The sequence below is a fragment of the Rhopalosiphum padi genome, chromosome 2 (genome assembly GCF_020882245.1).
Source record: "Rhopalosiphum padi isolate XX-2018 chromosome 2, ASM2088224v1, whole genome shotgun sequence".
In the NCBI taxonomy this organism is placed as follows: domain Eukaryota; kingdom Metazoa; phylum Arthropoda; class Insecta; order Hemiptera; family Aphididae; genus Rhopalosiphum; species Rhopalosiphum padi.
The window spans coordinates 34,690,881-34,703,445 of NC_083598.1; the positions used below are offsets into that span (position 1 = coordinate 34,690,881).

A 12,565-nucleotide genomic window follows, 5' to 3' on the forward strand; every position below is an offset into this window, starting at 1 on the left:
TATACGCCGTTAAATAAATAATTTTGAAGTTTTTATATACATTTTATATAATAAATGTTGCAATAAAATTGTAAAATTTATAAGTAGGTGGTTTTTGGGGGGGGGGCGAAACCCTCCGCGGGCCTGTTCTGTTTATAATTCTAGCCCCCCTCTAACAAGGCAAATTTATGCCTATGAGTACAATAAAATTGGACAACGAAACAGCATAAATGAGAAGGTAAAAATTGACAATCGTCATCAATCATAATAAAATATTCTGTATTTATATGAATCGACAGGATTATGATAAATAATAAATATTAAATATGAATATATGATATTATGATAGCAATTTTGTAAGCATGTTATATCCATGAATTAAGAACTAAGAAGTAAAAGAAGTAACTACTCTAACTACTAACTAGGTACTAACTACTAACTAGTAACTAAGTCATGGAGTAATATTATTAATATGACATTATGACTGGTTGAACATGAAGTTTATGTTAAAGAACAGCTGTTTATTCTGTTATCTTTTATCAGTTTGTATTTTAAAGTTTAAACCGGTTCAAAATGTTCAATTAATTTATTAATGTTCGATTTATACCTATTTATTAATGAGTTGTTTTAAATGTTGATATTTTTAAGGCATCTATGGTATTAATCTAATTTACTTATATGTTAATTTAACACTTCATTTACATCTAGAATTGACCTCAATTGTACAGTGTGTCATTAATATCTTTGAAGAGGTAATAATTATTTGCTTTACATTTATGAGTAATCTACTGCTATTCGATTTTAAGATTAATATTTACTGACAATTGTAAAAGTTATTTAACATGAAAAAAAAGATACCCTGGTTATTTTATAAAACTACTGACTGTGAGACCATGGTCTATGCTCTAAATTAATGGTTATGTTAGATGTTAGATGATTAAATTTAAATAATCTATGCTGTAACATATCTCCTAGCTTATAGATTAAATAACTATCATTTTAGTCATATTTAATATATTAATAATAACAAATCCATCAACTATTATGTTTCATACAACTCTAATCTCTATACAGTACACGTTATCCATTGTAGGCATAGGCCTTATACTCAAGAGTTTAAGGTCTATGATTGTATGTTGTTTTATTGGTATCTCATCTAAAATCTACATCACATCCTTATATAATTCATAACATCACTACATCAGTTCTAAACATACTTGTTAAAGAGGTCCCATAAATGTCCTAGAAGCTTTTTTAGGATATTATAATACTTAAATATATAAACATGTATGTCTATACCTAATCTTTGTGATTTAAACACTGGTGCCAATGATTTTTAACATTTTGTAACTAAAAATCATATATTCTTAACAATTAACTCCATTAAAACTTCTAATTTGATAAATCTTATTTATTTAAAATTGTCTAATAGTTAATTATAAACAATAGATTATATCCAATTTAATTAATAAAACATTTTTTTTTTATATTATTCCATTGTCCAATAGTGATATGCTATAAGTTATACCTAGTATTAAGAAAATGCCAGGAAAAGTGAAAGTACGTGTATTGGCTGGCCGAAATTTACCAGTCATGGATCGGTCAAGTGATACTACTGATGCTTATGTTGAAGTTAAGCTTGGAAGCACAACATACAAGACTGATGTTTGTAGGAAGTCATTAAATCCTCAATGGAATTCTGACTGGTATAAATTTGAAGTGAGTTTTCTATCATTATAAATTCTTAGTTCACAAACTATATTAACATGAATCTACTTATGATATCAGTTAGATGATATAGAACTTCAAGATGAGCCTCTTCAAATTAGAATTATGGATCATGATACATATTCAGCTAATGATGCTATTGGAAAAGTATACTTTAATTTAAATCCATTACTTTTGCCACAGCCAACAGTAGTTCAATTATCAGGTCAACAAATTTTAGCAGATACTTTGATTTCAAACCAGAGTCAGACTACAGGTACAAATTATACATATACCCGATACTTATAGTGTATAAGACATTTTTCCTAAACATATTGTGTTATTTTAGGAGGTTCTGTGGTATCTGGATGGTTTCCTGTTTTTGATACAATGCATGGTATTCGAGGTGAAGTACATATCATTATAAAAGTAGAACTATTTTCAGACTTTAATAGATTTCGTCAATCTTCATGTGGAATTCAATTTTTTTACTGTTAGTACATATTGGTGAATAATATATTTATGATATTGTTTTTAAATTGATTTTTTTTTTAACAGCTGGAGCAGGAATAACAGCACATACAGAATGGGTGCATGGCTTTGTTGAAGAATTAGTGGTTGAAGATGATCCTGAATATCAGTGGCTTGATAAAATTCGTACACCTCGTGCTACTAATGAAGCACGACAAACCATATTCCTAAAGCTTTCTAATGAAGTACAGAGACGTATAGGCTTAAAGGTTTTAGAACTTGGAGCAAATGCTGTCATTGGGTTAGTTATCTTATTTTGTACCATTGTTAAAAGTTACAATGAATATTCTAAAATGTCAGCTTCATTAAGTATAAAATAGTTGGTTGGATGTTTCATTATCTGGGTAATTTAAAATTTCCAATGGATTTCAATTGGATTTCCAATATATTGCTTGTAAAATTTTAAAAAGAATACATTTTCTTTATATAGTAGATAATAATATTTTATTATTTTTGGTAACAACTAAAAATTGGAAATGATTTCATTCTGTGTTAATTAAAGAAGAGCAAAAAAAAAAACATTCATATGACTCAATCTTAGCATTAAAAACTTAACATAGATTAAAAAATACTTTAAATACATAATGCCAATGTGATCATTTATTGCTAATTATTTTATTTAGATTCGACTCGTTAGTATTTTATGGAAGCAATATGTAGCAATAGCTGCTATATGTCACTAGTGAGTCGGATCCAAATTAAAATAATGAGTGATAAATTATTGCATTGGAATTGGTGGCGTTGTGTATCTATAGTGTTATTCAATCTATGTTAATAGTTATTAGTTTTTATCACTGAGACTGAATCCTGTGGGTGTTTTTTAAATTCTTTTTTAATTTGCTCAAAATGTAATCATTTCCAATTCTTACCCAAAACAATAGAATACTATCTACCGTACGAAGAAAATATATTCTTTTTATAATGTTATAGCTTATAGGTAATTAGAGATTTAGAAATCAAAAATAATATCTACTAACTATTAAATAGATATTATTGTTCTATTTTATTAAATTAAGTTATAAACTATGAATACATATTTATTGTGTAAACGTAATAAATATATTATACAATTTATTAATTAATTAAATACTTTTTTTTTTAGATACAATCAATATTTTGATTTGGAAGGAGAATCTGGAATTGTTGTTCGTGGTATTGGAACTGCAGTTACATTAGTGCGACATTTGACATTACCATCAGTAAATTTAAATTTACAGCCAACAATTGACGAGTAAGTACATTATTTTTGAATTATTAATTAAAAATTTAAATATTTTCTTCCAATATTATAATATTTCCTTCTAGTTGTGTTTATTATTTTATATGTGATTTAAAAAATAATGAATATACAAATCTTGTATACCTTTTAATTTTTAATACTACTATGTTGATTTATATTTTTTTAAACAAATGAAACAATTAATTACATTTTTACAAAAGTATATTATATAATTTATTTTCAATACTTAAAAAATTTAAATTTATGCAAGATTAAATGTGAAGAAAGGCAACTTTCTTGTTTATAATTATATTTTCAAAGTAAAATATGTATTTATGTACAATGTAATGTACATTGTACATTATATGTATACATTAATATTGATATATTAGTATATTACTGATCCTTAATAAATCGACAACAATTATTACCATTATTACCATTCAATTAAATTATTATTCTTAGAATATGTTAAAACATGAGTGTTAATTTAGAATCAGTGAATCAAAAATTGATGTTTAATTGATGTAATTTTGCCAGCCCTATAAACAATTTTAGTTAAAAATATATTGAGTCAGGGTAGCTGGTGAGTGAAAATGACTAAGAAAACAGTTTCATAATAAATAGGACCAGGATCTGAGATCTGAGATTTTGTCACCATGTCACTGGCTAGAATATTAAAAAATATATTTTTAAATAAATAAATTTATGTAGCTGAAAGAAATACAGTATAATACTAATTAAGTATTAGGTAATTATAAGTAAATATTTTCAAAAAAATATTAACTATTTGCATTTTGTGTTTATTTTGTTTGAAGTTTGGATTTTCATAACTCATTTGTACAAACTGATTATACTAACCATACTAGTTCATTTAATAACAAAAACAAAAAAACCTATTCTATCCGTAAAATGTCTCCTCAAATTCTAAAATCAAACACTGTAGATTTTGCTGAATTGTCTAGTATGAAAAGCTTATTTGATCAAGAAGATATGCGTACATCAAAATTTAAAAGACAAAATAGATTTTTAAAAGCTATTACTTTCCAAAATTCACAACAAAAAAACAAAAAAAAACAAATGTACTCTACTTCAGTAGAATCTGCTAGTTCATCATCAGATCATGATAGACATTATAATACTTGTAATTCGGCTTTAGCATTCTTAGCACAAGCTACTTTGGATTTTAATTCATCGTTTGACTTACCTTCAGAGTCTGAAGAAACACAACCTTACAATTCACGAAGTCAATTAACCAGACAACCTAGTATCGATACAAATTGTTCTAAATTATCTTTAGAATATTTGTTTCACCCTAATGATCGAGGTGAAAAAGTAGTACCTGATTTAATTTTACCTTCCTCTAGTTCGTTAAATTCGATTTCTGATTCTACAACTGAGTCAGAAATGGCTATCGGGTTTGAAATATCAAAACTTAATGTACGAGATTTATCTCCTTGTACATCTGATAATCCTACTTATTACTCAGACTCTTCAGACTCAATTGGTTCAGATTCAGTTGATATTGTGAGCACAAATTCAGAATCTTTATTTCAAAAGCCAAATACTCCTCCATTATCAAGAATAGTGTGTACAGACAGACCCAATACACCTCCGATTTCTAAAATTATTCATCTAAGCAACATTAAACCAAGTTTACTTAGTAGTCATTTAACAAATGTATGTGCATCCAGAAGCGTGTCACCTTATAACTCTAGTAGTTTTAGTAATTCACAGAGTACAATTTTACACAACACGCCACCTTTGCCAATGGTTTCTAATTCTGATGTAGAATGTATAATTAACAAAGAACCCAGCTTAATAAAACTCGAAGAAAATGTTTGTCCTGTTTTCTCTGATAATATAACTGCATCCGAGTGTTCTTCGCATGCTTTTAACTGTGATGACAGGAACATTGAAACAGCCGAGTCACCTAGCAAAGTCACACACCTTCCAATGCATCGAAGGTCATCAGACTCAGAAATCAATAATGCACCAAAAGGTAATTTATGTGTTTATGTATTCCATAGATGTTATAGCCTTGATTAGAATCGTATTGTTTGTTAATTATTTTACTTTCTTATAAAAACATAAGTTCTTGGAATTTTTTTAAAGTCATTATTTTTAAAATGTTAAGTATTTAGCTAGATTTTATTAATTTTTAAAAATAATGAATTATTAATATATATTTTTCCTATTATAATATGTTATTTGTCATAAATATATTTTTATTTATTTAAACTGTCTTTTGAGAAGATGATGTTTGATAACTGTATAATGTATGAAGTTCATAATTATTTATATTTTATTCTTTTAAAATAATTCCAAATAAATATCACAAGTTTTTATAATTTTATTATTCAAATATACATTGTAGGTACTTACTAACTATTAAAATAAAAATATAATAAATATATAAAATAATTTTTTTCAGTCACGAGTACATTTTTAGTATTCAGGTAAGAACAATAATATGTTGTGTGCACATTTCTACATTATGCACTATTCATCAGTGATATATTTAAGAATTTTTTTCCTAAAAAATATTCTTATATTACTATTTGATTACCCTTTTCTTTGTACCATTCAGTTGGTTTATCATCTGAGTTCAATATTTTCAAAGTATTTGTTAGTCATTAAAGTTGATCATCATGGCTAATGACCATTTTTTTATACAGTGTATAAAATATAATATATACATAATTGCTACTCCTCTATGTGCGCCTTGGTTAATTATTTAATAATGTATTAATCATATTCTTAAAAAAAAATTTTTATCTTAAGATGATTATTGTGTCTGTTTAAGGGATTTGAAAAAGTAAATTAGTATACTGTATCCAAATTTACATTCTATATAGTCTACAATGTGTACTATGCACTTTATCATGATGAATTATTGGTGAATTATACGTTCTTAACTTCACAATGGCATAGTCGATATTAAACAAATAAACTTACTACAATGGTAGTAACTAGTAACCTGTGGTGGTAAGGATTTTGTTTAGTGTGTAGAGGTGGAGGATATAAATTGTATTATACACAACATACATGCATAAGATAAATGTTATCGATATAATTTTTTACATAATCTACCAGTTATAATATTTAAAACTTATTTTACCAGAAGAAATATTATGTCTACATAAATGAACATTAATACAAATGTACAAATGTATTTAAAAATCAATAGAAGGTATCCATGCTATAATTTAGAATTAAAAATACAAAATTGAATGATCTTATATTATAGTATTATTTACAAAATATAGTTTAAACATTAATCATACTGAATGATTTTGTATATATTAAAATTTAAAGTATAACACATAATAATCATATTTTTTACTAATATAACAGTAGTATTACTAGAACAATTTTAATTATTATAGTCTTATAAAATGTAGTAAATAATTTTGTATATGAATACCAAATGGACAATGGTTATATTGTTAAAAATGTGAAGCATGTACAATAACATTATTTACAATATAATATACATCTATTATGTATAACTTACATTAACAATAAATTAATACATTTTTAGGTAACAGTTTGGCGGGAAGTGGAAGTTCAACTGTTAGTTCACATCGATCACATGGACATACAATGTTTCATCGCTCAATTTTAAGCAAAGATACTTTGGATGCAATGGAATATCCATTTCTTACAATGACCAAATATCCTCCTGGTTTTATTGTTCATTTAGGTTAATGAATAGTTTTAAATTAAATCACTTAACAATAATTTTGACAATTTTGTATAATTATAAATAAATTTTACAAAATAAAAATTATTTAGGTGGTATGGTAAATGCCAAATCGGTTAAACTACTTGAACGCATGTCCAATATGGAAGAACCAGAAAGTAGAGACTCTTGGTGGAGTGAATTAAGACTTGAAATGAGATCCCATGCAAGAGCTCTGTCTTGTAATGTAATTTTGGGTTATTCAGAACATACTTCAATATGGTATATACTATACAAGATTATACATAAATATTTATTAAAATATGTTTTTATGTTTTTTTATAGTGATGATGTTTGTGTATTGAGTGCAATGGGAACAGCTGCAGTTGTAAATCTTATGCCATCAGTAAATCCCGGTGGATATTTTTCTGGAATTTATCCCAATGTACCTCTTGCAGATATACCAGAACCTTTAATCTCAAGTACATATGTGAGTCTATAAAAGTTTTACTTAGACATAATTACTAAATTAAAACTTATTATTAAAATAAAAAAGGTAGGAAAGTGATACCGCTCTGCTGTACACTGGTGGTTGTCCTCTTAAGAATTTTATTTTGTTATATTGTAACAATTATTTAATTCATTTGTTAGAATTATTAAACTTCAAAATTTGTTTTTAGTCATGTAACAGTAGAACTCATAAACACTCTTCAAGTAATAGTCATGAAAAATTGGATTCCTTACCATGTTCTATCTGTCATATACCATATAATGAGCATAGTGTACCATTTTCTATGAATATGAAATATTGTTCTACGTGCAAGTAAGATAATTAAATTAAGATTTTTTTAAAATATTTTTCTGTTTAACTAATTTTGTACATGCAGACGAAATAAAGTACCACATATACTTTTATCTTCATTGGAACCTATGGAAAGACTTACCATTCGAGGTACTGGAACATTATTGCAAACGTTTGTTTGTCGTAATAAACGTGAACTAAAAGGAGAGATGAATGCTAAAGAAATATCAGATGGCTTACCATTTCTTGAATATGAATTACATAGTCAGTTATTGAATAAATTACGAGTAAAAGGAATGAATGCTATTTTTGGACTGAAAGTAAATAAGTTACTATCATTTTGGTAGGTTAATAATTCTTGATTTGTTTAGATTCAAGTTTGTCTTGGCGAACGAGTGGTCTCTTTACATGCTACTGGTACTGCTATGTACATTACTTGTTTGCCTGAACCACCATTACCGTTAGTAAAAGCTGGTAAATCTTGGGCTCACCCAGATCAACAACAAGTATTGCGTGCTCAAAAACTACTAAACGATGCCGTGGTTAATAACAGACAACACTATCATCTTATTCAAAAAGTAATATTAGTGTATACTATATCATAATAAAATGTAATTATTATTATTTTATTCATAGGAAGATGAATCTGAAAATATATCATCTAACAGTACTGGAAAAACTACTTTACCTGATATTAACTTAAGTTATGGAAATAGAGACACGTGTATTTTAGAAGTATAAATTATCTTGACTATATTTTTTTAAGTTATCAAATAATAATTTAACTCAATTTTATTTTTAGATGGATGATGCAGAGGATTTAGATGTAGTATCTCAATTGTTAGAACCAACTCCGCCTGGTTCATTTTTACTGTCCAATACTGATGTTCTTCCTGGAACTGGTTCAGAAGTTTTCCCTATGGAACCAGTGTGTAATCTTCAAATGTTTACTCAAGTTTGGAGATCTAAAGCACATTACACCAATGGAAATTTTGACAAACAACTTCAACGAATGCTTCAAGTAAGCCATATTTGCTAACAAATCAATAGAAAAATATCTGTATAATATACATTTATAATTTTTAGGGACTATTTTTTAAACTTAGGAGGATGACACCATGTGGACTGGGAAAACTATCATTTAAGATTGATATTCCAGAACCAGATGAATTGCAAATATCAATTGTTGGTTAGTTATCTTTATTTTTTCATTGTCCAGCAAATAATATCTATCGCAATCAAAGTTTTGAGTAGCTTCCTGGTGTTAGTTGATTTATAATTTGTCTTAATTAATATAAGTTTCATCATTATTGTTTATATTATAATTTAAGTTGTCAGTAGTGGTACTGGTATTTATTCTTTCTGAGACTATTTATTTTTTCTCTTCTTTTCCAATTAAAGACATTGTGGTCTGGTTCAATTAGGTAGTATGTAAATGGAATGGCTAGTCTAGTATGTCAACCATTTTATCATAGGAAGAAAATTTTGTGATAGTAGTGATTCTTAGATAATGGAATTTATAGGTTTCTATGAATACTTTTGGCTATTATATAAAAAAAAATTGAGACTATGAGATGAAAATAGTGCTATCAGATAAATCAACATTAATTAATTAAATATTTGTTGAATATTAATTTTAGGTATGGCATTAGGTCTTGGTGAATCTGATAAAACAACTGCCAAACAAATTTTAAAACGAAGACAATTACCTTTAAAAGATTTTGAGCAAAAAACAGGTATGTCTGCAATTAATTAGACCATTTATAATACAGTTAATTGTTGTTATACTTTTTTTTATTGATCTGATCAAATATATACTTTATTATACATATTTTTATTTCTCAAGTTATACTTTAATTTTATCAAATATCAATTGTTTTTGTATAGAAGAACTTATATTTAAGTTAGAAGAAGATGTTTCATTAGGACATGGGGAAAAAAAAGTAAGAAAATTTGAACGAGCACCTCGTCCAAATAGACTGTCTACACATGTAAGTTAAACAAAAATAACGTCTATAATAGATGTTTTAGAAAATTTTAGTGTATTATAATAATACACTAATATATAATTATTTTTTTATTATTTTTATTTGTTTTTAATAATATTCATGTAATATAATTACAGGCTGCTCCAAAAGACAGATACGGTGTGGATATTACACCAATGACTTATATACCTGGTGCCAAGATCGAACGATATTTAGGAAATTTAAACTTTTTTTTCATACGTGAAAGCACATGCATTAGAGAGGTAAAAACATTGTGAAGATACACCATTAAGTTATTTAATTTGTTGTGACAACTAATTTATTTATAATTTAGAGTGGTGGTCTAAGTGGCTTTGTTCATTGTTTTGTTGCTGAAGTAATGGCGATAGTACGTGCACATGTAACTGCACTTGGTGGAAATGCAATGGTTGCTTATTTTATGAATGAATGTATTTTGTTAAATAATCCTCATAAAAATCAAGTAAGTTGTATATGAATAATGTAAATAATACTTTAAAATATCAATTTACTTGTTTCTACATTGGCTAAAATAATTGTCACTTAACTTAGATTTTTACATAACTATATAATTTTCTCTATAATTGAATATTATAGGTTCACTTTATCTAACTAATTATACTGGAAAAAACACATTTTAATTTTAGGGGCAGTGTCTTCTAAATGTTGGAGGTGATGTTGTTGAAGTATCATACTTTAATGAGGATTAGTAGTTATTACTTATTACTTATTAGACTATGGTTGTATACTTGTATATTGATTTTTATGAATTATAAATATTTTTTATTGACAATGATCTGTTTCAAATAGTTATTAAACATCTATATGTTTATATATTTGACAATAATAATTTAATAGATATATGTACTTAAATAGAAAAACTCTTAGTAACATTTTTAAAATTGTTTAGTTAATAATGTCTGCATTGCCAATTTAAATTAAATATTTAAAAAAAAATTATTATAGACTTTTAAAATAGTAAATAGAATCTCATGTTTTTATAGTAATTATTTATTATTTGTTGATATGTACTTCATTTTTAATTTTAATTTTTGTAAATATTCTAACATATTTTAAGAATGTCAAAACTATAAAATATTTCTTGTAAAAAGTAAAATATATTTTAATTAATTATTTGACAATTTAATTGTGTTTTTTTTTTTTGTGTGTAAAATAATATTTTTGATGTATTTATTTCTTGAAATTTTTTTATTTATATACAAAGGATTATTAGGTATCAAACAAAATTAAGAATGAATGTAAGTTGAGTAATATCATATTGTTGAATAGATGTTTTGATATACATATTATATTATATGTAATAATGTTGGTAATTTATTTTAATTATCAGCGTTGAATCAATTGTATTATACATTTTAAAAAAAAGATCGACTTATGTACCATAATATACTCTTTAAGATTATTTATTTATCTTGATTTTAATCATAGTTTTAGATTTTGGACAGATTGATGAGGAGTATTTATATTGTTTTACTTTACTATTGGTTTTAAAAACTTTTTTAATTTATTTGCTTACAATCAGGTTTTAGAGTGCCCGAGTGTGTCATACATTGCTTTTAACTTTTAGCATAGTTTCTGGTAACAAATTTAATAGTCATAGTTGGTATTTTAGGGAGACAAAAGTATAAAAATCCTAAAACTTTTCTTTTTTTACAATAAATTTATTCAAATTATTTTAAGTTAAATACTTTTTTTAATAATTGAGAGAAATTAACAAAATAAAGTAGAAAAAACTGGAATATTTATATGCAATGCCGGCTATTAAATAATTTATTTTATTTTGCAATTAAGCAAGAAAAAAACATAGAGACTTATATTTCAACCGAATATTTAAATTTTTTCCAAAGTTTTATTTAATTATCCGGAATGTCGGTATAATTATTGGAATAAAGTAGATATCGAGTATACATACAAAATATTTGCATATATATATACACATACACTACACACACGATAGACGATAGTGATGTAGCTAAATAGTCTATTCAGTACGCCGTGTGATCATAATTTTGTATTATTTAAATTAATTGGGCTATATTTTATTGGAAAATATTTTGTCGGAATGTTTATTCTCGGAATATATTTTCTCGGAACCATATTTATTTGGAACTGTATTTGGTTGGAAAAATATTTCATCGGAACGTATACTGTAGGAATAATATCTGTTCAGAAAAAATACAGTTTTTAAAATCTTAGTTTTAAGTATTAAAAAATGTTAACTTGTAAATATTCCAGTTTTCTATGAATGATATTTTTACTTTAAATTCGATAAAAATAGTACAAACTAAATCTAATTTTTTACCAGAAACCACCTTCAACATTGAAAATAGAAGCATTTTTCTGCTATAAAATGTCTTAAGACTAAAAAAAAATACATTCATACACACACACACACACACACACACACACACATCATTGTAAAATTAATACATTCATCGCTCTGATTCGCAACATTACACTAGTTATTTGGGTTATAAATCACCCTTTGTATTATTTATACAAATTGATAGGTAATATTATTTGATACCTTCTACTTTGGTACCATGCTGTTTTCCAATCAACAAAATATTTCGGTAAATAATTTTTAGTTTCTCTAAATATAATGATATAATTAA

General features: G+C 25.9%; 1 protein-coding gene across 5 annotated transcripts; it reads left to right on the top strand.

Moving 5' to 3' along the window:
* Positions 1-540: 540 nt before the first annotated feature.
* On the top strand, positions 541-11,071 carry LOC132919488 (C2 domain-containing protein 5). 5 transcript variants are annotated; one of them, XM_060981141.1, is made up of 21 exons: positions 541-731; positions 1,488-1,698; positions 1,768-1,963; positions 2,036-2,179; positions 2,245-2,458; positions 3,320-3,448; positions 4,255-5,438; positions 6,981-7,142; positions 7,235-7,403; positions 7,467-7,611; positions 7,802-7,944; positions 8,009-8,243; positions 8,295-8,501; positions 8,560-8,658; positions 8,726-8,944; positions 9,010-9,112; positions 9,564-9,659; positions 9,811-9,914; positions 10,049-10,174; positions 10,246-10,392; positions 10,577-11,071. In XM_060981141.1, exons 2-21 carry the CDS (start codon positions 1,522-1,524, stop codon positions 10,637-10,639), a joined length of 4,062 nt encoding a protein of 1,353 aa, XP_060837124.1. In that variant the 5' UTR covers positions 541-731; positions 1,488-1,521; the 3' UTR covers positions 10,640-11,071. The 5 variants fall into 5 exon arrangements, with proteins under 5 accessions (XP_060837124.1, XP_060837125.1, XP_060837126.1 ...); XM_060981142.1 differs by having other exon boundaries at positions 9,814-9,914; XM_060981143.1 differs by having other exon boundaries at positions 5,158-5,438.
* The last annotated feature ends 1,494 nt before the right edge of the window (positions 11,072-12,565 follow it).

What these genes read in the sequence shown, in the direction of transcription:
- LOC132919488 (XM_060981141.1), top strand. Translation starts at nt 1,522, where the DNA reads ATGCCAGGAAAAGTGAAAGTACGTGTATTGGCTGGCCGAAATTTACCA. An exon ending in GGAGCAAATGCTGTCATTGG is followed by an intron (nt 2,459 to 3,319) that starts GTTAGTTATCTT and finishes TTTTTTTTTTAG; the next exon opens with ATACAATCAATATTTTGATT. An exon ending in ATAATCCTCATAAAAATCAA is followed by an intron (nt 10,393 to 10,576) that starts GTAAGTTGTATA and finishes TTTTAATTTTAG; the next exon opens with GGGCAGTGTCTTCTAAATGT.